We start from the raw sequence: 22,540 nt of genomic DNA, 5'->3' as shown, positions 1-22,540 counted from the left end.
CACTCAAAGACCGCCATAATGCATTTCGGCACTGGTTCTGAAAAATAGACACGTTTCTGGAAACGCCAAGTAACAGGTCATGGCTCCACGGTTCCGAGATAGATCCCGGGACCTAGGATACCCATGACTGCACAGTTAATATTTGTAATCATGCGTAAATTTGAGATACTAGTAAACGATTGAAAATGAGTTGTTCCACTAGAAAATACTAGCATGTGAAACAAATGGCAATTCACCGCAGTTGGTATGGTTCGAACCTACGCCCTCAGAGAGGAACAGATTTCAAGTCTATCGCCTTAACCACTCGGCCACAACTGCCCCGATTTTTCAGACAATCTAGTAATAATATTTATTGGTTCACCAATATTTCCGTTTGACCTTACTGAAGAGCAGGTTAAATGAGAGATGCAAAATCCTAGCACTTTCTTTAAGTGTAGGTCGTGTGGCCTAATGGATAAGGCGTCGGACTTCTATGAAAGTAGTTATCCGAAAATTGCGGGTTCGAGTCCCGCCACGATTAATAGCATATGACGAAACTATTAGTTCATGATGAGTAGTAGTTAACCACAAACCATGGGGAATCATGTCAGATCAATAAAACTACAAATATATTATGTCGCCTTCACAGTGACGATTGAAATTGGCTGCTGATATAGCCTTGCTTGGTAGATACCTTAAATCATTCTCTCTAAAGACACACAGAGTATACCTAACTGATGATGAATGAACCTTTTATTAATATATTAAGAATTTATTGGCCTGTTAGCTCAGTTGGTTAGAGCGCCGTGCTAATAACGCGGAGGTCATGAGTTCGATCCTCTTACGGGCCACTATAATTCTTTCATTAAATATTTTCCACTCTAAAAAGGTACTGATAGATTCGAAATATTTTGCTAAAATAGTGAATGCAGATATGGCCGAGTGGTTAAGGCGACTGACTCGAAATCAGTTTCCATCTTGGAGCGTAGGTTCGAATCCTACTATCTGCGTTTTGTGGCATTTTATTGGTAAATGTAACTACACAACATTTGATCAAGTGACGCCAGAAGTTATTTCTAGTCATTTTTTGGGAGAACATCCAAGTTTAAAATCAGTAGGGGAGTACACAGTGAGAGAAGAACGAAAGGTCTTTAGGTCTTTAGCATATGTGATGGCCCTGGACAAGACAAGACAAACTAAGCAACGGGGTGACCCTGGATAAGGCATGCTCTCAACAATGGTCCGTACGAGTGGTAAGAACAGTCAGGTCCATCGAAGTCGAGGTCTGTGATCGTAGGCCAGGTTTAGATAGTTTCTAAAAGTAGATGAGAGACAACAAGTACACGTTGCCGAGAATGCACCTTACCATCATGACCAGCGTCTTGAATTCAGCGCGTTGTTGCTCCAGGAACCAGTGAAGACGGCAGAGAAGGATGAGAGAGTCAGAGTTCACCTGTAAAACAGCAGAATAAGTTCCGCTGCCAAGTAATTGTCACTGGCAAAGGTTTCCAAGTTTAAGCATGCCATTTCAGCGATTTCCCAACACTTGGACCAATGAAAATTTTTGCTTGAAAACAGTAAAACAAAAGACAAGTAATTGCCAATTTAACGACGATTTTCGATAATTATAGTTTCGGTTGCTCGCTACCTCTGGCGAGACTCGAACTCGCAATCGCCGGCTTAGGAGGCCGGTGCCTTATCCATTAGGCCACAAAGGCTGAGTTATGTTGAATCTCCTATTCGAGGAATGACGTTATATTGCAAAGCTTTTTCCTAGAAGATAGCCAAACGTCCCATGTTATATAAACATACAGCGATTACCGTCTGTGGACATCGTCTCAATCTTGAAAACCATGTTTTTTGAATAATCTTAACTACAAACTCTATTTACAGCTTTCGAGTTCTATAACTGGACATACATTTACTATTGCAATTAGTTGTATCAAATATCAAGGCTTTCTACTCTCACAATGAGGGATACTCTTTCTCACTATCTCATTTCATTATTTGTGTATGTTCCACGACCTATATCCGAATGTACTTCCTTTTGGTTCGCACTTTCTCTACATCGTAGGAATTAACGTAAAGAAACACCATGAGAACTCGTGTTGTCGTCTATGAACATCTATGAATTCTGCCCATAATGGTGAATGATTTCAAACGATATTAACTTGATAATAAATGGTGGAAAACCAACAATACTAACTAAAATCAAAAGACTAGCCGCCCGATAAGGGACTTGAACCCTTGACCTCAGGATTAAAAGTCCCGCGCTCTACCGTCTGAGCTAACCGGGCTTTATAATTGGTATTGCAATAGTTTTCCGTTCGAGTTCATTTTTAAATTTTACGATTGCTTATAGATCTTTTACGGACGGAAGTACGGACGTTTTTCTATTCTTCGTAAACAAAATGGGTACACATTCTTTCATCCTATAATTTGGCTCTGACTACATTTTGTGTTTGTAAACTACACTCAAAGACCGCCATAATGCATTTCGGCACTGGTTCTGAAAAATAGACACGTTTCTGGAAACGCCAAGTAACAGGTCATGGCTCCACGGTTCCGAGATAGATCCCGGGACCTAGGATACCCATGACTGCACAGTTAATATTTGTAATCATGCGTAAATTTGAGATACTAGTAAACGATTGAAAATGAGTTGTTCCACTAGAAAATACTAGCATGTGAAACAAATGGCAATTCACCGCAGTTGGTAGGGTTCGAACCTACGCCCTCAGAGAGGAATAGATTTCAAGTCTATCGCCTTAACCACTCGGCCACAACTGCCCCGATTTTTCAGACAATCTAGTAATAATATTTATTGGTTCACCAATATTTCCGTTTGACCTTACTGAAGAGCAGGTTAAATGAGAGATGCAAAATCCTAGCACTTTCTTCAAATGTAGGTCGTGTGGCGTAATGGATAAGGCGTCGGACTTCTATGAAAGTAGTTATCCGAAAATTGCGGGTTCGAGTCCCGCCACGATTAATAGCATATGACGAAACTATTAGTTCATGATGAGTAGTAGTTAACCACAAACCATGGGGAATCATGTCAGATCAATAAAACTACAAATATATCTCGAACACTCAATGAATATCACTGGCTTGCATTGCCTTCACAGTGACGATTGAAATTGGCTGCTGATATAGCCTTGCTTGGTAGATACCTTAAATCATTCTCTCTAAAGACACACAGAGTATACCTAACTGATGATGAATGAACCTTTTATTAATATATTAAGAATTTATTGGCCTGTTAGCTCAGTTGGTTAGAGCGCCGTGCTAATAACGCGGAGGTCATGAGTTCGATCCTCTTACGGGCCACTATAATTCTTTCATTAAATATTTTCCACTCTAAAAAGGTACTGATAGATACGAAATATTTTGCTAAAATAGTGAATGCAGATATGGCCGAGTGGTTAAGGCGACTGACTGGAAATCAGTTTCCATCTTGGAGCGTAGGTTCGAATCCTACTCTCTGCGTTTTGTGGCATTTTATTGGTAAATGTAACTACACAACATTTGATCAAGTGACGCCAGAAGTTATTTCTAGTCATTTTTTGGGAGAACATCCAAGTTTAAAATCAGTAGGGGAGTACACAGTGAGAGAAGAACGAAAGGTCTTTAGGTCTTTAGCATATGTGATGGCCCTGGACAAGACAAGACAAACTAAGCAACGGGGTGACCCTGGATAAGGCATGCTCTCAACAATGGTCCGTACGAGTGGTAAGAACAGTCAGGTCCATCGAAGTCGAGGTCTGTGATCGTAGGCCAGGTTTAGATAGTTTCTAAAAGTAGATGAGAGACAACAAGTACACGTTGCCGAGAATGCACCTTACCATCATGACCAGCGTCTTGAATTCAGCGCGTTGTTGCTCCAGGAACCAGTGAAGACGGCAGAGAAGGATGAGAGAGTCAGAGTTCACCTGTAAAACAGCAGAATAAGTTCCGCTGCCAAGTAATTGTCACTGGCAAAGGTTTCCAAGTTTAAGCATGCCATTTCAGCGATTTCCCAACACTTGGACCAATGAAAATTTTTGCTTGAAAACAGTAAAACAAAAGACAAGTAATTGCCAATTTAACGACGATTTTCGATAATTATAGTTTCGGTTGCTCGCTACCTCTGGCGAGACTCGAACTCGCAATCCCCGGCTTAGGAGGCCGGTGCCTTATCCATTAGGCCACAAAGGCTGAGTTATGTTGAATCTCCTATTCGAGGAATGACGTTATATTGCAAAGCTTTTTCCTAGAAGATAGCCAAACGTCCCATGTTATATAAACATACAGCGATTACCGTCTGTGGACATCGTCTCAATCTTGAAAACCATGTTTTTTGAATAATCTTAACTACAAACTCTATTTACAGCTTTCGAGTTCTATAACTGGACATACATTTACTATTGCAATTAGTTGTATCAAATATCAAGGCTTTCTACTCTCACAATGAGGGATACTCTTTCTCACTATCTCATTTCATTATTTGTGTATGTTCCACGACCTATATCCGAATGTACTTCCTTTTGGTTCGCACTTTCTCTACATCGTAGGAATTAACGTAAAGAAACACCATGAGAACTCGTGTTGTCGTCTATGAACATCTATGAATTCTGCCCATAATGGTGAATGATTTCAAACGATATTAACTTGATAATAAATGGTGGAAAACCAACAATACTAACTAAAATCAAAAGACTAGCCGCCCGATAAGGGACTTGAACCCTTGACCTCAGGATTAAAAGTCCCGCGCTCTACCGTCTGAGCTAACCGGGCTTTATAATTGGTATTGCAATAGTTTTCCGTTCGAGTTCATTTTTAAATTTTACGATTGCTTATAGATCTTTTACGGACGGAAGTACGGACGTTTTTCTATTCTTCGTAAACAAAATGGGTACACATTCTTTCATCCTATAATTTGGCTCTGACTACATTTTGTGTTTGTAAACTACACTCAAAGACCGCCATAATGCATTTCGGCACTGGTTCTGAAAAATAGACACGTTTCTGGAAACGCCAAGTAACAGGTCATGGCTCCACGGTTCCGAGATAGATCCCGGGACCTAGGATACCCATGACTGCACAGTTAATATTTGTAATCATGCGTAAATTTGAGATACTAGTAAACGATTGAAAATGAGTTGTTCCACTAGAAAATACTAGCATGTGAAACAAATGGCAATTCACCGCAGTTGGTAGGGTTCGAACCTACGCCCTCAGAGAGGAATAGATTTCAAGTCTATCGCCTTAACCACTCGGCCACAACTGCCCCGATTTTTCAGACAATCTAGTAATAATATTTATTGGTTCACCAATATTTCCGTTTGACCTTACTGAAGAGCAGGTTAAATGAGAGATGCAAAATCCTAGCACTTTCTTTAAGTGTAGGTCGTGTGGCCTAATGGATAAGGCGTCGGACTTCTATGAAAGTAGTTATCCGAAAATTGCGGGTTCGAGTCCCGCCACGATTAATAGCATATGACGAAACTATTAGTTCATGATGAGTAGTAGTTAACCACAAACCATGGGGAATCATGTCAGATCAATAAAACTACAAATATATCTCGAACACTCAATGAATATCACTGGCTTGCATTGCCTTCACAGTGACGATTGAAATTGGCTGCTGATATAGCCTTGCTTGGTAGATACCTTAAATCATTCTCTCTAAAGACACACAGAGTATACCTAACTGATGATGAATGAACCTTTTATTAATATATTAAGAATTTATTGGCCTGTTAGCTCAGTTGGTTAGAGCGCCGTGCTAATAACGCGGAGGTCATGAGTTCGATCCTCTTACGGGCCACTATAATTCTTTCATTAAATATTTTCCACTCTAAAAAGGTACTGATAGATACGAAATATTTTGCTAAAATAGTGAATGCAGATATAGCCGAGTGGTTAAAGCGACTGACTCGAAATCAGTTTCCATCTTGGAGCGTAGGTTCGAATCCTACTATCTGCGTTTTGTGGCATTTTATTGGTAAATGTAACTACACAACATTTGATCAAGTGACGCCAGAAGTTATTTCTAGTCATTTTTTGGGAGAACATCCAAGTTTAAAATCAGTAGGGGAGTACACAGTGAGAGAAGAACGAAAGGTCTTTAGGTCTTTAGCATATGTGATGGCCCTGGACAAGACAAGACAAACTAAGCAACGGGGTGACCCTGGATAAGGCATGCTCTCAACAATGGTCCGTACGAGTGGTAAGAACAGTCAGGTCCATCGAAGTCGAGGTCTGTGATCGTAGGCCAGGTTTAGATAGTTTCTAAAAGTAGATGAGAGACAACAAGTACACGTTGCCGAGAATGCACCTTACCATCATGACCAGCGTCTTGAATTCAGCGCGTTGTTGCTCCAGGAACCAGTGAAGACGGCAGAGAAGGATGAGAGAGTCAGAGTTCACCTGTAAAACAGCAGAATAAGTTCCGCTGCCAAGTAATTGTCACTGGCAAAGGTTTCCAAGTTTAAGCATGCCATTTCAGCGATTTCCCAACACTTGGACCAATGAAAATTTTTGCTTGAAAACAGTAAAACAAAAGACAAGTAATTGCCAATTTAACGACGATTTTCGATAATTATAGTTTCGGTTGCTCGCTACCTCTGGCGAGACTCGAACTCGCAATCCCCGGCTTAGGAGGCCGGTGCCTTATCCATTAGGCCACAAAGGCTGAGTTATGTTGAATCTCCTATTCGAGGAATGACGTTATATTGCAAAGCTTTTTCCTAGAAGATAGCCAAACGTCCCATGTTATATAAACATACAGCGATTACCGTCTGTGGACATCGTCTCAATCTTGAAAACCATGTTTTTTGAATAATCTTAACTACAAACTCTATTTACAGCTTTCGAGTTCTATAACTGGACATACATTTACTATTGCAATTAGTTGTATCAAATATCAAGGCTTTCTACTCTCACAATGAGGGATACTCTTTCTCACTATCTCATTTCATTATTTGTGTATGTTCCACGACCTATATCCGAATGTACTTCCTTTTGGTTCGCACTTTCTCTACATCGTAGGAATTAACGTAAAGAAACACCATGAGAACTCGTGTTGTCGTCTATGAACATCTATGAATTCTGCCCATAATGGTGAATGATTTCAAACGATATTAACTTGATAATAAATGGTGGAAAACCAACAATACTAACTAAAATCAAAAGACTAGCCGCCCGATAAGGGACTTGAACCCTTGACCTCAGGATTAAAAGTCCCGCGCTCTACCGTCTGAGCTAACCGGGCTTTATAATTGGTATTGCAATAGTTTTCCGTTCGAGTTCATTTTTAAATTTTACGATTGCTTATAGATCTTTTACGGACGGAAGTACGGACGTTTTTCTATTCTTCGTAAACAAAATGGGTACACATTCTTTCATCCTATAATTTGGCTCTGACTACATTTTGTGTTTGTAAACTACACTCAAAGACCGCCATAATGCATTTCGGCACTGGTTCTGAAAAATAGACACGTTTCTGGAAACGCCAAGTAACAGGTCATGGCTCCACGGTTCCGAGATAGATCCCGGGACCTAGGATACCCATGACTGCACAGTTAATATTTGTAATCATGCGTAAATTTGAGATACTAGTAAACGATTGAAAATGAGTTGTTCCACTAGAAAATACTAGCATGTGAAACAAATGGCAATTCACCGCAGTTGGTAGGGTTCGAACCTACGCCCTCAGAGAGGAATAGATTTCAAGTCTATCGCCTTAACCACTCGGCCACAACTGCCCCGATTTTTCAGACAATCTAGTAATAATATTTATTGGTTCACCAATATTTTCGTTTGACCTTACTGAAGAGCAGGTTAAATGAGAGATGCAAAATCCTAGCACTTTCTTTAAGTGTAGGTCGTGTGGCGTAATGGATAAGGCGTCGGACTTCTATGAAAGTAGTTATCCGAAAATTGCGGGTTCGATTCCCGCCACGATTAATAGCATATGACGAAACTATTAGTTCATGATGAGTAGTAGTTAACCACAAACCATGGGGAATCATGTTAGATCAATAAAACTACAAATATATCTCAAACACTCAATGAATATCACTGGCTTGCATTGCCTTCACAGTGACGATTGAAAGTGGCTGCTGATATAGCCTTGCTTGGTAGATACCTTAAATCATTCTCTCTAAAGACACACAGAGTATACCTAACTGATGATGAATGAACCTTTTATTAATATATTAAGAATTTATTGGCCTGTTAGCTCAGTTGGTTAGAGCGCCGTGCTAATAACGCGGAGGTCATGAGTTCGATCCTCTTACGGGCCACTATAATTCTTTCATTAAATATTTTCCACTCTAAAAAGGTACTGATAGATACGAAATATTTTGCTAAAATAGTAAATGCAGATATGGCCGAGTGGTTAAGGCGACTGACTCGAAATCAGTTTCCATCTTGGAGCGTAGGTTCGAATCCTACTATCTGCGTTTTGTGGCATTTTATTGGTAAATGTAACTACACAACATTTGATCAAGTGACGCCAGAAGTTATTTCTAGTCATTTTTTGGGAGAACATTCAAGTTTAAAATCAGTAGGGGAGTACACAGTGAGAGAAGAACGAAAGGTCTTTAGGTCTTTAGCATATGTGATGGCCCTGGACAAGACAAGACAAACTAAGCAACGGGGTGACCCTGGATAAGGCATGCTCTCAACAATGGTCCGTACGAGTGGTAAGAACAGTCAGGTCCATCGAAGTCGAGGTCTGTGATCGTAGGCCAGGTTTAGATAGTTTCTAAAAGTAGATGAGAGACAACAAGTACACGTTGCCGAGAATGCACCTTACCATCATGACCAGCGTCTTGAATTCAGCGCGTTGTTGCTCCAGGAACCAGTGAAGACGGCAGAGAAGGATGAGAGAGTCAGAGTTCACCTGTAAAACAGCAGAATAAGTTCCGCTGCCAAGTAATTGTCACTGGCAAAGGTTTCCAAGTTTAAGCATGCCATTTCAGCGATTTCCCAACACTTGGACCAATGAAAATGTTTGCTTGAAAACAGTAAAACAAAAGACAAGTAATTGCCAATTTAACGACGATTTTCGATAATTATAGTTTCGGTTGCTCGCTACCTCTGGCGAGACTCGAACTCGCAATCGCCGGCTTAGGAGGCCGGTGCCTTATCCATTAGGCCACAAAGGCTGAGTTATGTTGAATCTCCTATTCGAGGAATGACGTTATATTGCAAAGCTTTTTCCTAGAAGATAGCCAAACGTCCCATGTTATATAAACATACAGCGATTACCGTCTGTGGACATCGTCTCAATCTTGAAAACCATGTTTTTTGAATAATCTTAACTACAAACTCTATTTACAGCTTTCGAGTTCTATAACTGGACATACATTTACTATTGCAATTAGTTGTATCAAATATCAAGGCTTTCTACTCTCACAATGAGGGATACTCTTTCTCACTATCTCATTTCATTATTTGTGTATGTTCCACGACCTATATCCGAATGTACTTCCTTTTGGTTCGCACTTTCTCTACATCGTAGGAATTAACGTAAAGAAACACCATGAGAACTCGTGTTGTCGTCTATGAACATCTATGAATTCTGCCCATAATGGTGAATGATTTCAAACGATATTAACTTGATAATAAATGGTGGAAAACCAACAATACTAACTAAAATCAAAAGACTAGCCGCCCGATAAGGGACTTGAACCCTTGACCTCAGGATTAAAAGTCCCGCGCTCTACCGTCTGAGCTAACCGGGCTTTATAATTGGTATTGCAATAGTTTTCCGTTCGAGTTCATTTTTAAATTTTACGATTGCTTATAGATCTTTTACGGACGGAAGTACGGACGTTTTTCTATTCTTCGTAAACAAAATGGGTACACATTCTTTCATCCTATAATTTGGCTCTGACTACATTTTGTGTTTGTAAACTACACTCAAAGACCGCCATAATGCATTTCGGCACTGGTTCTGAAAAATAGACACGTTTCTGGAAACGCCAAGTAACAGGTCATGGCTCCACGGTTCCGAGATAGATCCCGGGACCTAGGATACCCATGACTGCACAGTTAATATTTGTAATCATGCGTAAATTTGAGATACTAGTAAACGATTGAAAATGAGTTGTTCCACTAGAAAATACTAGCATGTGAAACAAATGGCAATTCACCGCAGTTGGTAGGGTTCGAACCTACGCCCTCAGAGAGGAATAGATTTCAAGTCTATCGCCTTAACCACTCGGCCACAACTGCCCCGATTTTTCAGACAATCTAGTAATAATATTTATTGGTTCACCAATATTTCCGTTTGACCTTACTGAAGAGCAGGTTAAATGAGAGATGCAAAATCCTAGCACTTTCTTCAAATGTAGGTCGTGTGGCGTAATGGATAAGGCGTCGGACTTCTATGAAAGTAGTTATCCGAAAATTGCGGGTTCGAGTCCCGCCACGATTAATAGCATATGACGAAACTATTAGTTCATGATGAGTAGTAGTTAACCACAAACCATGGGGAATCATGTCAGATCAATAAAACTACAAATATATCTCGAACACTCAATGAATATCACTGGCTTGCATTGCCTTCACAGTGACGATTGAAATTGGCTGCTGATATAGCCTTGCTTGGTAGATACCTTAAATCATTCTCTCTAAAGACACACAGAGTATACCTAACTGATGATGAATGAACCTTTTATTAATATATTAAGAATTTATTGGCCTGTTAGCTCAGTTGGTTAGAGCGCCGTGCTAATAACGCGGAGGTCATGAGTTCGATCCTCTTACGGGCCACTATAATTCTTTCATTAAATATTTTCCACTCTAAAAAGGTACTGATAGATACGAAATATTTTGCTAAAATAGTGAATGCAGATATGGCCGAGTGGTTAAGGCGACTGACTGGAAATCAGTTTCCATCTTGGAGCGTAGGTTCGAATCCTACTCTCTGCGTTTTGTGGCATTTTATTGGTAAATGTAACTACACAACATTTGATCAAGTGACGCCAGAAGTTATTTCTAGTCATTTTTTGGGAGAACATCCAAGTTTAAAATCAGTAGGGGAGTACACAGTGAGAGAAGAACGAAAGGTCTTTAGGTCTTTAGCATATGTGATGGCCCTGGACAAGACAAGACAAACTAAGCAACGGGGTGACCCTGGATAAGGCATGCTCTCAACAATGGTCCGTACGAGTGGTAAGAACAGTCAGGTCCATCGAAGTCGAGGTCTGTGATCGTAGGCCAGGTTTAGATAGTTTCTAAAAGTAGATGAGAGACAACAAGTACACGTTGCCGAGAATGCACCTTACCATCATGACCAGCGTCTTGAATTCAGCGCGTTGTTGCTCCAGGAACCAGTGAAGACGGCAGAGAAGGATGAGAGAGTCAGAGTTCACCTGTAAAACAGCAGAATAAGTTCCGCTGCCAAGTAATTGTCACTGGCAAAGGTTTCCAAGTTTAAGCATGCCATTTCAGCGATTTCCCAACACTTGGACCAATGAAAATTTTTGCTTGAAAACAGTAAAACAAAAGACAAGTAATTGCCAATTTAACGACGATTTTCGATAATTATAGTTTCGGTTGCTCGCTACCTCTGGCGAGACTCGAACTCGCAATCCCCGGCTTAGGAGGCCGGTGCCTTATCCATTAGGCCACAAAGGCTGAGTTATGTTGAATCTCCTATTCGAGGAATGACGTTATATTGCAAAGCTTTTTCCTAGAAGATAGCCAAACGTCCCATGTTATATAAACATACAGCGATTACCGTCTGTGGACATCGTCTCAATCTTGAAAACCATGTTTTTTGAATAATCTTAACTACAAACTCTATTTACAGCTTTCGAGTTCTATAACTGGACATACATTTACTATTGCAATTAGTTGTATCAAATATCAAGGCTTTCTACTCTCACAATGAGGGATACTCTTTCTCACTATCTCATTTCATTATTTGTGTATGTTCCACGACCTATATCCGAATGTACTTCCTTTTGGTTCGCACTTTCTCTACATCGTAGGAATTAACGTAAAGAAACACCATGAGAACTCGTGTTGTCGTCTATGAACATCTATGAATTCTGCCCATAATGGTGAATGATTTCAAACGATATTAACTTGATAATAAATGGTGGAAAACCAACAATACTAACTAAAATCAAAAGACTAGCCGCCCGATAAGGGACTTGAACCCTTGACCTCAGGATTAAAAGTCCCGCGCTCTACCGTCTGAGCTAACCGGGCTTTATAATTGGTATTGCAATAGTTTTCCGTTCGAGTTCATTTTTAAATTTTACGATTGCTTATAGATCTTTTACGGACGGAAGTACGGACGTTTTTCTATTCTTCGTAAACAAAATGGGTACACATTCTTTCATCCTATAATTTGGCTCTGACTACATTTTGTGTTTGTAAACTACACTCAAAGACCGCCATAATGCATTTCGGCACTGGTTCTGAAAAATAGACACGTTTCTGGAAACGCCAAGTAACAGGTCATGGCTCCACGGTTCCGAGATAGATCCCGGGACCTAGGATACCCATGACTGCACAGTTAATATTTGTAATCATGCGTAAATTTGAGATACTAGTAAACGATTGAAAATGAGTTGTTCCTCTAGAAAATACTAGCATGTGAAACAAATGGCAATTCACCGCAGTTGGTAGGGTTCGAACCTACGCCCTCAGAGAGGAACAGATTTCAAATCTATCGCCTTAACCACTCGGCCACAACTACCCCGATTTTTCAGACAATCTAGTAATAATATTTATTGGTTCACCAATATTTCCGTTTGACCTTACTGAAGAGCAGGTTAAATGAGAGATGCAAAATCCTAGCACTTTCTTTAAGTGTAGGTCGTGTGGCCTAATGGATAAGGCGTCGGACTTCTATGAAAGTAGTTATCCGAAAATTGCGGGTTCGAGTCCCGCCACGATTAATAGCATATGACGAAACTATTAGTTCATGATGAGTAGTAGTTAACCACAAACCATGGGGAATAATGTCAGATCAATAAAACTACAAATATATCTCGAACACTCAATGAATATCACTGGCTTGCATTGCCTTCACAGTGACGATTGAAATTGGCTGCTGATATAGCCTTGCTTGGTAGATACCTTAAATCATTCTCTCTAAAGACACACAGAGTATACCTAACTGATGATGAATGAACCTTTTATTAATATATTAAGAATTTATTGGCCTGTTAGCTCAGTTGGTTAGAGCGCCGTGCTAATAACGCGGAGGTCATGAGTTCGATCCTCTTACGGGCCACTATAATTCTTTCATTAAATATTTTCCACTCTAAAAAGCTACTGATAGATTCGAAATATTTTGCTAAAATAGTGAATGCAGATATGGCCGAGTGGTTAAGGTGACTGACTCGAAATCAGTTTCCATCTTGGAGCGTAGGTTCGAATCCTACTATCTGCGTTTTGTGGCATTTTATTGGTAAATGTAACTACACAACATTTGATCAAGTGACGCCAGAAGTTATTTCTAGTCATTTTTTGGGAGAACATCCAAGTTTAAAATCAGTAGGGGAGTACACAGTGAGAGAAGAACGAAAGGTCTTTAGGTCTTTAGCATATGTGATGGCCCTGGACAAGACAAGACAAACTAAGCAACGGGGTGACCCTGGATAAGGCATGCTCTCAACAATGGTCCGTACGAGTGGTAAGAACAGTCAGGTCCATCGAAGTCGAGGTCTGTGATCGTAGGCCAGGTTTAGATAGTTTCTAAAAGTAGATGAGAGACAACAAGTACACGTTGCCGAGAATGCACCTTACCATCATGACCAGCGTCTTGAATTCAGCGCGTTGTTGCTCCAGGAACCAGTGAAGACGGCAGAGAAGGATGAGAGAGTCAGAGTTCACCTGTAAAACAGCAGAATAAGTTCCGCTGCCAAGTAATTGTCACTGGCAAAGGTTTCCAAGTTTAAGCATGCCATTTCAGCGATTTCCCAACACTTGGACCAATGAAAATGTTTGCTTGAAAACAGTAAAACAAAAGACAAGTAATTGCCAATTTAACGACGATTTTCGATAATTATAGTTTCGGTTGCTCGCTACCTCTGGCGAGACTCGAACTCGCAATCCCCGGCTTAGGAGGCCGGTGCCTTATCCATTAGGCCACAAAGGCTGAGTTATGTTGAATCTCCTATTCGAGGAATGACGTTATATTGCAAAGCTTTTTCCTAGAAGATAGCCAAACGTCCCATGTTATATAAACATACAGCGATTACCGTCTGTGGACATCGTCTCAATCTTGAAAACCATGTTTTTTTGAATAATCTTAACTACAAACTCTATTTACAGCTTTCGAGTTCTATAACTGGACATACATTTACTATTGCAATTAGTTGTATCAAATATCAAGGCTTTCTACTCTCACAATGAGGGATACTCTTTCTCACTATCTCATTTCATTATTTGTGTATGTTCCACGACCTATATCCGAATGTACTTCCTTTTGGTTCGCACTTTCTCTACATCGTAGGAATTAACGTAAAGAAACACCATGAGAACTCGTGTTGTCGTCTATGAACATCTATGAATTCTGCCCATAATGGTGAATGATTTCAAACGATATTAACTTGATAATAAATGGTGGAAAACCAACAATACTAACTAAAATCAAAAGACTAGCCGCCCGATAAGGGACTTGAACCCTTGACCTCAGGATTAAAAGTCCCGCGCTCTACCGTCTGAGCTAACCGGGCTTAATAATTGGTATTGCAATAGTTTTCCGTTCGAGTTCATTTTTAAATTTTACGATTGCTCATAGATCTTTTACGGACGGAAGTACGGACGTTTTTCTATTCTTCGTAAACAAAATGGGTACACATTCTTTCATCCTATAATTTGTCTCTGACTACATTTTGTGTTTGTAAACTACACTCAAAGACCGCCATAATGCATTTCGGCACTGGTTCTGAAAAATAGACACGTTTCTGGAAACGCCAAGTAACAGGTCATGGCTCCACGGTTCCGAGATAGATCCCGGGACCTAGGATACCCATGACTGCACAGTTAATATTTGTAATCATGCGTAAATTTGAGATACTAGTAAACGATTGAAAATGAGTTGTTCCACTAGAAAATACTAGCATGTGAAACAAATGGCAATTCACCGCAGTTGGTAGGGTTCGAACCTACGCCCTCAGAGAGGAACAGATTTCAAGTCTATCGCCTTAACCACTCGGCCACAACTGCCCTGATTTTTCAGACAATCTAGTAATAATATTTATTGGTTCACCAATATTTCCGTTTGACCTTACTGAAGAGCAGGTTAAATGAGAGATGCAAAATCCTAGCACTTTCTTTAAGTGTAGGTCGTGTGGCCTAATGGATAAGGCGTCGGACTTCTATGAAAGTAGTTATCCGAAAATTGTGGGTTCGAGTCCCGCCACGATTAATAGCATATGACGAAACTATTAGTTCATGATGAGTAGTAGTTAACCACAAACCATGGGGAATCATGTCAGATCAATAAAACTACAAATATATCTCGAACACTCAATGAATATCACTGGCTTGCATTGCCTTCACAGTGACGATTGAAATTGGCTGCTGATATAGCCTTGCTTGGTAGATACCTTAAATCATTCTCTCTAAAGACACACAGAGTATACCTAACTGATGATGAATGAAACTTTTATTAATATATTAAGAATTTATTGGCCTGTTAGCTCAGTTGGTTAGAGCGCCGTGCTAATAACGCGGAGGTCATGAGTTCGATCCTCTTACGGGCCACTATAATTCTTTCATTAAATATTTTCCACTCTAAAAAGGTACTGATAGATTCGAAATATTTTGCTAAAATAGTGAATGCAGATATGGCCGAGTGGTTAAGGCGACTGACTCGAAATCAGTTTCCATCTTGGAGCGTAGGTTCGAATCCTACTATCTGCGTTTTGTGGCATTTGCGGCAAATTGCGGGTTCGAGTCCCGCCACGATTAATAGCATATGACGAAACTATTAGTTCATGATGAGTAGTAGTTAACCACAAACCATGGGGAATCATGTCAGATCAATAAAACTACAAATATATCTCGAACACTCAATGAATATCACTGGCTTGCATTGCCTTCACAGTGACGATTGAAATTGGCTGCTGATATAGCCTTGCTTGGTAGATACCTTAAATCATTCTCTCTAAAGACACACAGAGTATACCTAACTGATGATGAATGAACCTTTTATTAATATATTAAGAATTTATTGGCCTGTTAGCTCAGTTGGTTAGAGCGCCGTGCTAATAACGCGGAGGTCATGAGTTCGATCCTCTTACGGGCCACTATAATTCTTTCATTAAATATTTTCCACTCTAAAAAGGTACTGATAGATTCGAAATATTTTGCTAAACTAGTGAATGCAGATATGGCCGAGTGGTTAAAGCGACTGACTCGAAATCAGTTTCCATCTTGGTGCGTAGGTTCGAATCCTACTATCTGCGTTTTGTGGCATTTTATTGGTAAATGTAACTACACCACATTTGATCAAGTGACGCCAGAAGTTATTTCTAGTCATTTTTTGGGAGAACATCCAAGTTTAAAATCAGTAGGGGAGTACACAGTGAGAGAAGAACGAAAGGTCTTTAGGTCTTTAGCATATGTGATGGCCCTGGACAAGACAAGACAAACTAAGCAACGGGGTGACCCTGGATAAGGCATGCTCTCAACAATGGTCCGTACGAGTGGTAAGAACAGTCAGGTCCATCGAAGTCGAGGTCTGTGATCGTAGGCCAGGTTTAGATAGTTTCTAAAAGTAGATGAGAGACAACAAGTACACGTTGCCGAGAATGCACCTTACCATCATGACCAGCGTCTTGAATTCAGCGCGTTGTTGCTCCAGGAACCAGTGAAGACGGCAGAGAAGGATGAGAGAGTCAGAGTTCACCTGTAAAACAGCAGAATAAGTTCCGCTGCCAAGTAATTGTCACTGGCAAAGGTTTCCAAGTTTAAGCATGCCATTTCAGCGATTTCCCAACACTTGGACCAATGAAAATTTTTGCTTGAAAACAGTAAAACAAAAGACAAGTAATTGCCAATTTAACGACGATTTTCGATAATTATAGTTTCGGTTGCTCGCTACCTCTGGCGAGACTCGAACTCGCAATCCCCGGCTTAGGAGGCCGGTGCCTTATCCATTAGGCCACAAAGGCTGAGTTATGTTGAATCTCCTATTCGAGGAATGACGTTATATTGCAAAGCTTTTTCCTAGAAGATAGCCAAACGTCCCATGTTATATAAACATACAGCGATTACCGTCTGTGGACATCGTCTCAATCTTGAAAACCATGTTTTTTGAATAATCTTAACTACAAACTCTATTTACAGCTTTCGAGTTCTATAACTGGACATACATTTACTATTGCAATTAGTTGTATCAAATATCAAGGCTTTCTACTCTCACAATGAGGGATACTCTTTCTCACTATCTCATTTCATTATTTGTGTATGTTCCACGACCTATATCCGAATGTACTTCCTTTTGGTTCGCACTTTCTCTACATCGTAGGAATTAACGTAAAGAAACACCATGAGAACTCGTGTTGTCGTCTATGAACATCTATGAATTCTGCCCATAATGGTGAATGATTTCAAACGATATTAACTTGATAATAAATGGTGGAAAACCAACAATACTAACTAAAATCAAAAGACTAGCCGCCCGATAAGGGACTTGAACCCTTGACCTCAGGATTAAAAGTCCCGCGCTCTACCGTCTGAGCTAACCGGGCTTAATAATTAGTATTGCAATAGTTTTCCGTTCGAGTTCATTTTTAAATTTTACGATTGCTCATAGATCTTTTACGGACGGAAGTACGGACGTTTTTCTATTCTTCGTAAACAAAATGGGTACACATTCTTTCATCCTATAATTTGTCTCTGACTACATTTTGTGTTTGTAAACTACACTCAAAGACCGCCATAATGCATTTCGGCACTGGTTCTGAAAAATAGACACGTTTCTGGAAACGCCAAGTAACAGGTCATGGCTCCACGGTTCCGAGATAGATCCCGGGACCTAGGATACCCATGACTGCACAGTTAATATTTGTAATCATGCGTAAATTTGAGATACTAGTAAACGATTGAAAATGAGTTGTTCCACTAGAAAATACTAGCATGTGAAACAAATGGCAATTCACCGCAGTTGGTAGGGTTCGAACCTACGCCCTCAGAGAGGAACAGATTTCAAGTCTATCGCCTTAACCACTCGGCCACAACTGCCCTGATTTTTCAGACAATCTAGTAATAATATTTATTGGTTCACCAATATTTCCGTTTGACCTTACTGAAGAGCAGGTTAAATGAGAGATGCAAAATCCTAGCACTTTCTTTAAGTGTAGGTCGTGTGGCCTAATGGATAAGGCGTCGGACTTCTATGAAAGTAGTTATCCGAAAATTGAGGGTTCGAGTCCCGCCACGATTAATAGCATATGACGAAACTATTAGTTCATGATGAGTAGTAGTTAACCACAAACCATGGGGAATCATGTCAGATCAATAAAACTACAAATATATCTCGAACACTCAATGAATATCACTGGCTTGCATTGCCTTCACAGTGACGATTGAAATTGGCTGCTGATATAGCCTTGCTTGGTAGATACCTTAAATCATTCTCTCTAAAGACACACAGAGTATACCTAACTGATGATGAATGAACCTTTTATTAATATATTAAGAATTTATTGGCCTGTTAGCTCAGTTGGTTAGAGCGCCGTGCTAATAACGCGGAGGTCATGAGTTCGATCCTCTTACGGGCCACTATAATTCTTTCATTAAATATTTTCCACTCTAAAAAGGTACTGATAGATTCGAAATATTTTGCTAAAATAGTGAATGCAGATATGGCCGAGTGGTTAAGGCGACTGACTCGAAATCAGTTTCCATCTTGGAGCGTAGGTTCGAATCCTACTATCTGCGTTTTGTGGCATTTGCGGCAAATTGCGGGTTCGAGTCCCGTGTAAGGCGCTTTTATGGGGCTTGAAAAGGCGCGCTTACTTTAAAGAATAACTCGGATGGTTAGGCCGAACTAGTATATTGTTTACACAGCACAGAATACAATAAGAGTTTAACAGAGATCGACTTACAACTGGAGCCGCAAGCAGTCGAAGAGTGAGATGACTAGTCTGACTCTTGGAGGGTGCGACGGGAGTTTATATATGGATTCCCGCGCGGCCATATTGGAATGGAGTAATTCCAATATGGCGGGACAAAACGAGCATGATTCATATGGGGTTATTCAAGCGGGGTGTGAGAAACGATTGTGGCTATTAATAGACGAAGAGCATGAAGGGGGCGGGGTTACAGACGATACATCCAATACACGATATGCACTCCTCTGGTCAGTCTCGGCTGCGCATTACACACCTCCTTTCTTTGAAAAGACACGACCTCGTGTCTATCAATAGGGGTTATGTCAAAGGCACGGGAATGCAGGTATGGTTTATGAGTATACATTTTTATTCATACGAATTTAGATTGGATTGATAACTAATATCAAATACAAAAGACAAAGTACAAAGAACAATTACCGTCGGCCCGGCGGTATCTAAGTTTTTTTTTTCTAAATTGACTACCGCTTTCTATGATGTGACTACAAAAGTTGATTATTGCAAGTATAGTATTTAGTAAAAACGACGGAGGATGCGTTGCCGGTCTTGCTGGTATACTGCCATAAGACGCGCTTGCGTCTCCAAGAATTTTTCGGTTAGTTCCATCAACTCGCGCTGCACCTGCTGATGCTCTTGCAGAAAGTCGGGCAGGCGGCGTGTCGTAGGCGGCCCGTACAATGAATCGTACGATGGAGGCAATTGTCGTCCGCGATGATCAGGCGGAGGGGGACTTCCGGGGGCCATCGGGATGATTCTTGGTGGCTGCACGTAATTCTCCTGTTCTTCCATTGAGACGGGCGACGGGCTTCTTGGAGTGTCCGGGATATTCATTCGATGGCGACGAGCATTCATTTGCTCTTCCATCTCCTCCTCCATTCTTTGGAAACTCATTTCGGTGAGGCGCTGCACGTCCTCTGAAACAGGCCGTGCTGGCGAGAGCTCACGTCGCCACGTCATTGACGGGGTTGTCACAATTTCACTGAATGTTTCACTCGTTATCACTCCTTCATTTCTTGTTGAATTGTTCACTACACCACTTTCGTTGTTTAACAATTGAAATCCACGTCCTCGACCGTACATTTTTGGTTTTCAAAAGAAGAGGGTTTACGCAAGACTGAACTTTACTTTTTTTTTTCTTTCTCTCACTTTCATTTTCTTTATTCTGACTCTTTTGACCATTTGATATTTGATCTTAAAGAAACATTAGGTCAGACTCTAGGCCACTTTGTCCTCCATCTGGAAATAATTGTTCAGTTTCCAATTCTTGTACATTCCACGGCATCTCCTGCTGGGGTTCATATACCTCTGTGTATATGGGGCAATTGTATCCAGATGGCAGTTTAGCCAGAAGGGTCACTGGGGAGTCTTGTTCGTTGTTCAGTACCGTTATTCTTGCCCCTTTGTGGATGAGAAAACTGGCCAGTTCTTTATTTCCAAAAAGAGAACAGTAGTGCAGGGCTGTGTTTCCATTTTCGTCCGTGGCGTCTAGTAGAATACACGTTCTTATGTTGATAGGTTCGCCATTTACGATGATTACATCTGTTGCGTTGATGTCATCATTTAATAAAATAGGTTCGACTGGCGTGTTTGTGTCGTCGAACAGTTCCATTGCTGCTTCCGTGTGATTGAAACTTGCCGTTATGACTAATGGCGTCTGTCCTCTCACATCTAGAGCATTTCTGTCTACATACTTTTCTTTTAGCATTTTAATTGCCGTTCGATTGTTGACAGAGCATGCAATGTGAAGAGGGGTTTCGTCATATACATTTCTTGCATTGAAGTCTGGTGTGCGGGAAAAAATTATTTTTAAAAGTGATAAATTTTCGTGGCGGCAGGCCATGTGGAGTAGCGTATTTTGTTGATTGTCTCTTGCTGATGCGTTGAAGTGGACGCTATGCCACAGCATGTCTACCGCTCTTTCGTTATTATACTTTATGGCAACTGTTAACGGTATGTCACCGTAAACGTCTTTGATGTTTCCTTGCGTTTTGTCTAGTAGTTTGTGCAGAATGCACGGGCTAGCCTTTATGCATGCATAATGCAATGGCGTTTTCCCCTCCTTGTCTTGTTTGTTGTAGTCTTCAGGTGATGTCAAAAGGACATGCAACATTTTTATTTTATTTTGTTTGACTGCCGATATCAGTGCATTATCTCCTTCATTGTTTAGTAATGTCGGATTGAAATATCGACTTTTCCTTACTGCTCTTCCAATTTCTAGGTTGTTTAATTGCACTGCAATATGCATGGGGGTGTTTCCTTCGTTTGTACGTGCGTTTACGTCTGCACCATTTTTTAATAATTCAAGCACTAGCTTTAGCGCATTTGCTTCGATTGCGTAATGTAGTGCTGAATAGCCTTTTTCGTCTTGTAAGTTAATTAAAGCCTTTTGTGTAAGTATTAAACTTGCGAGGCTATAGGCTCCTAGTTGGCTAGCGATTATCAGTGGTGTCTCGTTTCGATGGTTGACAATATTGACGTTTCTTTCGGTTTTGACTCGTTCAATGAGGTGGTTAACAGATTTTCCTCTGGTTCCAAACCAGCTTGCTGTGCTTGCAATTCGACTATATGTCATGTTTATTTTATTGATTCTCACCTTAGCTTGTCTGCTTGATATTGTTTCTTCTACTACTCTGTCCATTTCTTCTATTGAATTCGTTACTTTATTTTGGATGAGGGCTTCCATATTTTTGCCGAGTGAAGAGCTTGCTTGCATGATGGGGACTGATAATTTTCCGTTATTGTTCCGTATCCTTATATAGAGAGATTTGTTGCCTGGTGGTTAGCCCTTTTTTTTTTTTAGTGGTCTGCAGGGGGTTAAAGGTTAAGTCTTTTGGTTATGGGGGGGAACGGCCGGTGCGCTGGGGGTCGGTAATAAAATTGGTTTTGCGTGTCCGTTTGGTAATCTTCTTTTTTTTAAACGAGACTTTCGTCGTTGTTGGTCTCTGCGCGTTTCCGTTCCAGGGTTTCTGCACGTATCAATTTTCTGTTCTCCTGCAATTGTTCTGCGTAGTGTTCGAAACGTTGTTTTGATCTTAGGGTTCTTACTTTTATAAAAACAATTGCTGTTAGCATGCAGAGGATGATAAAGAACATAATCGAAATGACTGCTATCAGTCCTTTCCGGATACGGTGCCATAATTCAAATTTTCCGAATTTAGATTCTGCCTCTTGGCTCATCGTTACGGATGGACTGGCATCGGTAACTTGAAGTCGAGTGATCAAATCGTTAATTGAATTTATGTTTTCGTATTCTTGTTTTTGGTAAAATTCGTGATGATTTAACTGATAATTTGCTTCATTGTCGTTTAATTCGTTGAATTTTGCTGTTAGTCGGAGAGTTGATTGGTGGATATTTGGTTGCACATACGCCCAGTCATTTAATTCTTTCTTCCACATAAAGGTTTTTCCATTAAAGTTGACAATTCCATCTTCCCAAAAACATTCGGAGAATGGATGTAATG

The 22,540-nt window shown here is 40.4% G+C and overlaps 1 protein-coding gene and 44 non-coding genes across 45 annotated transcripts; 22 read left to right on the top strand and 23 right to left on the bottom strand.

Moving 5' to 3' along the window:
- Positions 1-236: 236 nt before the first annotated feature.
- On the bottom strand, positions 237-318 carry Trnas-uga. Its single transcript has one exon. It is a non-coding gene; the product is annotated as a tRNA-Ser (tRNA).
- Positions 319-436: 118 nt separating this feature from the next.
- On the top strand, positions 437-520 carry Trnar-ucu. Its single transcript is given in 2 exon segments — positions 437-473; positions 485-520. It is a non-coding gene; the product is annotated as a tRNA-Arg (tRNA).
- A 236-nt stretch (positions 521-756) lies between these two features.
- Positions 757-830, top strand: Trnai-aau. The gene has a single exon. It is a non-coding gene; the product is annotated as a tRNA-Ile (tRNA).
- A 77-nt stretch (positions 831-907) lies between these two features.
- On the top strand, positions 908-989 carry Trnas-cga. The gene has a single exon. It is a non-coding gene; the product is annotated as a tRNA-Ser (tRNA).
- A 635-nt stretch (positions 990-1,624) lies between these two features.
- Positions 1,625-1,697, bottom strand: Trnar-ccu. Its single transcript has one exon. It is a non-coding gene; the product is annotated as a tRNA-Arg (tRNA).
- Positions 1,698-2,203: 506 nt separating this feature from the next.
- Positions 2,204-2,276, bottom strand: Trnak-uuu. The gene has a single exon. It is a non-coding gene; the product is annotated as a tRNA-Lys (tRNA).
- Positions 2,277-2,687: 411 nt separating this feature from the next.
- Positions 2,688-2,769, bottom strand: Trnas-uga. The gene has a single exon. It is a non-coding gene; the product is annotated as a tRNA-Ser (tRNA).
- A 466-nt stretch (positions 2,770-3,235) lies between these two features.
- Trnai-aau lies at positions 3,236-3,309 on the top strand. Its single transcript has one exon. It is a non-coding gene; the product is annotated as a tRNA-Ile (tRNA).
- Positions 3,310-3,386: 77 nt separating this feature from the next.
- Positions 3,387-3,468, top strand: Trnas-gga. Its single transcript has one exon. It is a non-coding gene; the product is annotated as a tRNA-Ser (tRNA).
- A 635-nt stretch (positions 3,469-4,103) lies between these two features.
- Positions 4,104-4,176, bottom strand: Trnar-ccu. The gene has a single exon. It is a non-coding gene; the product is annotated as a tRNA-Arg (tRNA).
- A 506-nt stretch (positions 4,177-4,682) lies between these two features.
- Positions 4,683-4,755, bottom strand: Trnak-uuu. The gene has a single exon. It is a non-coding gene; the product is annotated as a tRNA-Lys (tRNA).
- A 411-nt stretch (positions 4,756-5,166) lies between these two features.
- On the bottom strand, positions 5,167-5,248 carry Trnas-uga. The gene has a single exon. It is a non-coding gene; the product is annotated as a tRNA-Ser (tRNA).
- A 118-nt stretch (positions 5,249-5,366) lies between these two features.
- Positions 5,367-5,450, top strand: Trnar-ucu. Its single transcript is given in 2 exon segments — positions 5,367-5,403; positions 5,415-5,450. It is a non-coding gene; the product is annotated as a tRNA-Arg (tRNA).
- A 264-nt stretch (positions 5,451-5,714) lies between these two features.
- Trnai-aau lies at positions 5,715-5,788 on the top strand. Its single transcript has one exon. It is a non-coding gene; the product is annotated as a tRNA-Ile (tRNA).
- Positions 5,789-5,865: 77 nt separating this feature from the next.
- Positions 5,866-5,947, top strand: Trnas-cga. The gene has a single exon. It is a non-coding gene; the product is annotated as a tRNA-Ser (tRNA).
- A 635-nt stretch (positions 5,948-6,582) lies between these two features.
- On the bottom strand, positions 6,583-6,655 carry Trnar-ccu. The gene has a single exon. It is a non-coding gene; the product is annotated as a tRNA-Arg (tRNA).
- A 506-nt stretch (positions 6,656-7,161) lies between these two features.
- On the bottom strand, positions 7,162-7,234 carry Trnak-uuu. Its single transcript has one exon. It is a non-coding gene; the product is annotated as a tRNA-Lys (tRNA).
- A 411-nt stretch (positions 7,235-7,645) lies between these two features.
- On the bottom strand, positions 7,646-7,727 carry Trnas-uga. Its single transcript has one exon. It is a non-coding gene; the product is annotated as a tRNA-Ser (tRNA).
- Positions 7,728-8,193: 466 nt separating this feature from the next.
- Positions 8,194-8,267, top strand: Trnai-aau. The gene has a single exon. It is a non-coding gene; the product is annotated as a tRNA-Ile (tRNA).
- A 77-nt stretch (positions 8,268-8,344) lies between these two features.
- Trnas-cga lies at positions 8,345-8,426 on the top strand. Its single transcript has one exon. It is a non-coding gene; the product is annotated as a tRNA-Ser (tRNA).
- Positions 8,427-9,061: 635 nt separating this feature from the next.
- Positions 9,062-9,134, bottom strand: Trnar-ccu. The gene has a single exon. It is a non-coding gene; the product is annotated as a tRNA-Arg (tRNA).
- A 506-nt stretch (positions 9,135-9,640) lies between these two features.
- On the bottom strand, positions 9,641-9,713 carry Trnak-uuu. The gene has a single exon. It is a non-coding gene; the product is annotated as a tRNA-Lys (tRNA).
- Positions 9,714-10,124: 411 nt separating this feature from the next.
- On the bottom strand, positions 10,125-10,206 carry Trnas-uga. The gene has a single exon. It is a non-coding gene; the product is annotated as a tRNA-Ser (tRNA).
- Positions 10,207-10,672: 466 nt separating this feature from the next.
- Positions 10,673-10,746, top strand: Trnai-aau. Its single transcript has one exon. It is a non-coding gene; the product is annotated as a tRNA-Ile (tRNA).
- Positions 10,747-10,823: 77 nt separating this feature from the next.
- Trnas-gga lies at positions 10,824-10,905 on the top strand. Its single transcript has one exon. It is a non-coding gene; the product is annotated as a tRNA-Ser (tRNA).
- A 635-nt stretch (positions 10,906-11,540) lies between these two features.
- On the bottom strand, positions 11,541-11,613 carry Trnar-ccu. Its single transcript has one exon. It is a non-coding gene; the product is annotated as a tRNA-Arg (tRNA).
- Positions 11,614-12,119: 506 nt separating this feature from the next.
- Trnak-uuu lies at positions 12,120-12,192 on the bottom strand. Its single transcript has one exon. It is a non-coding gene; the product is annotated as a tRNA-Lys (tRNA).
- Positions 12,193-12,603: 411 nt separating this feature from the next.
- Trnas-uga lies at positions 12,604-12,685 on the bottom strand. The gene has a single exon. It is a non-coding gene; the product is annotated as a tRNA-Ser (tRNA).
- A 118-nt stretch (positions 12,686-12,803) lies between these two features.
- Positions 12,804-12,887, top strand: Trnar-ucu. Its single transcript is given in 2 exon segments — positions 12,804-12,840; positions 12,852-12,887. It is a non-coding gene; the product is annotated as a tRNA-Arg (tRNA).
- Positions 12,888-13,151: 264 nt separating this feature from the next.
- Trnai-aau lies at positions 13,152-13,225 on the top strand. The gene has a single exon. It is a non-coding gene; the product is annotated as a tRNA-Ile (tRNA).
- Positions 13,226-13,302: 77 nt separating this feature from the next.
- On the top strand, positions 13,303-13,384 carry Trnas-cga. Its single transcript has one exon. It is a non-coding gene; the product is annotated as a tRNA-Ser (tRNA).
- Positions 13,385-14,019: 635 nt separating this feature from the next.
- Positions 14,020-14,092, bottom strand: Trnar-ccu. The gene has a single exon. It is a non-coding gene; the product is annotated as a tRNA-Arg (tRNA).
- A 507-nt stretch (positions 14,093-14,599) lies between these two features.
- Trnak-uuu lies at positions 14,600-14,672 on the bottom strand. The gene has a single exon. It is a non-coding gene; the product is annotated as a tRNA-Lys (tRNA).
- Positions 14,673-15,083: 411 nt separating this feature from the next.
- Positions 15,084-15,165, bottom strand: Trnas-uga. The gene has a single exon. It is a non-coding gene; the product is annotated as a tRNA-Ser (tRNA).
- Positions 15,166-15,283: 118 nt separating this feature from the next.
- On the top strand, positions 15,284-15,367 carry Trnar-ucu. Its single transcript is given in 2 exon segments — positions 15,284-15,320; positions 15,332-15,367. It is a non-coding gene; the product is annotated as a tRNA-Arg (tRNA).
- Positions 15,368-15,631: 264 nt separating this feature from the next.
- Trnai-aau lies at positions 15,632-15,705 on the top strand. The gene has a single exon. It is a non-coding gene; the product is annotated as a tRNA-Ile (tRNA).
- A 77-nt stretch (positions 15,706-15,782) lies between these two features.
- Positions 15,783-15,864, top strand: Trnas-cga. The gene has a single exon. It is a non-coding gene; the product is annotated as a tRNA-Ser (tRNA).
- Positions 15,865-16,176: 312 nt separating this feature from the next.
- Trnai-aau lies at positions 16,177-16,250 on the top strand. Its single transcript has one exon. It is a non-coding gene; the product is annotated as a tRNA-Ile (tRNA).
- A 77-nt stretch (positions 16,251-16,327) lies between these two features.
- Positions 16,328-16,409, top strand: Trnas-cga. The gene has a single exon. It is a non-coding gene; the product is annotated as a tRNA-Ser (tRNA).
- Positions 16,410-17,044: 635 nt separating this feature from the next.
- On the bottom strand, positions 17,045-17,117 carry Trnar-ccu. The gene has a single exon. It is a non-coding gene; the product is annotated as a tRNA-Arg (tRNA).
- Positions 17,118-17,623: 506 nt separating this feature from the next.
- On the bottom strand, positions 17,624-17,696 carry Trnak-uuu. Its single transcript has one exon. It is a non-coding gene; the product is annotated as a tRNA-Lys (tRNA).
- Positions 17,697-18,107: 411 nt separating this feature from the next.
- Positions 18,108-18,189, bottom strand: Trnas-uga. Its single transcript has one exon. It is a non-coding gene; the product is annotated as a tRNA-Ser (tRNA).
- Positions 18,190-18,655: 466 nt separating this feature from the next.
- Positions 18,656-18,729, top strand: Trnai-aau. Its single transcript has one exon. It is a non-coding gene; the product is annotated as a tRNA-Ile (tRNA).
- A 77-nt stretch (positions 18,730-18,806) lies between these two features.
- On the top strand, positions 18,807-18,888 carry Trnas-cga. The gene has a single exon. It is a non-coding gene; the product is annotated as a tRNA-Ser (tRNA).
- A 1,383-nt stretch (positions 18,889-20,271) lies between these two features.
- LOC124342124 (serine/threonine-protein phosphatase 6 regulatory ankyrin repeat subunit A-like) lies at positions 20,272-21,189 on the bottom strand. The gene has a single exon (XM_046795095.1). The coding sequence runs from the start codon at positions 21,187-21,189 to the stop codon at positions 20,272-20,274; it is 918 nt and encodes a 305-aa protein (XP_046651051.1).
- Between the last annotated feature and the right edge of the window lie 1,351 nt (positions 21,190-22,540).

The sequence above is a fragment of the Daphnia pulicaria genome, chromosome 6, assembly GCF_021234035.1.
Source record: "Daphnia pulicaria isolate SC F1-1A chromosome 6, SC_F0-13Bv2, whole genome shotgun sequence".
NCBI lineage: Eukaryota > Metazoa > Arthropoda > Branchiopoda > Diplostraca > Daphniidae > Daphnia > Daphnia pulicaria.
This window is presented reverse-complemented; position numbering and strand designations above follow the sequence as displayed.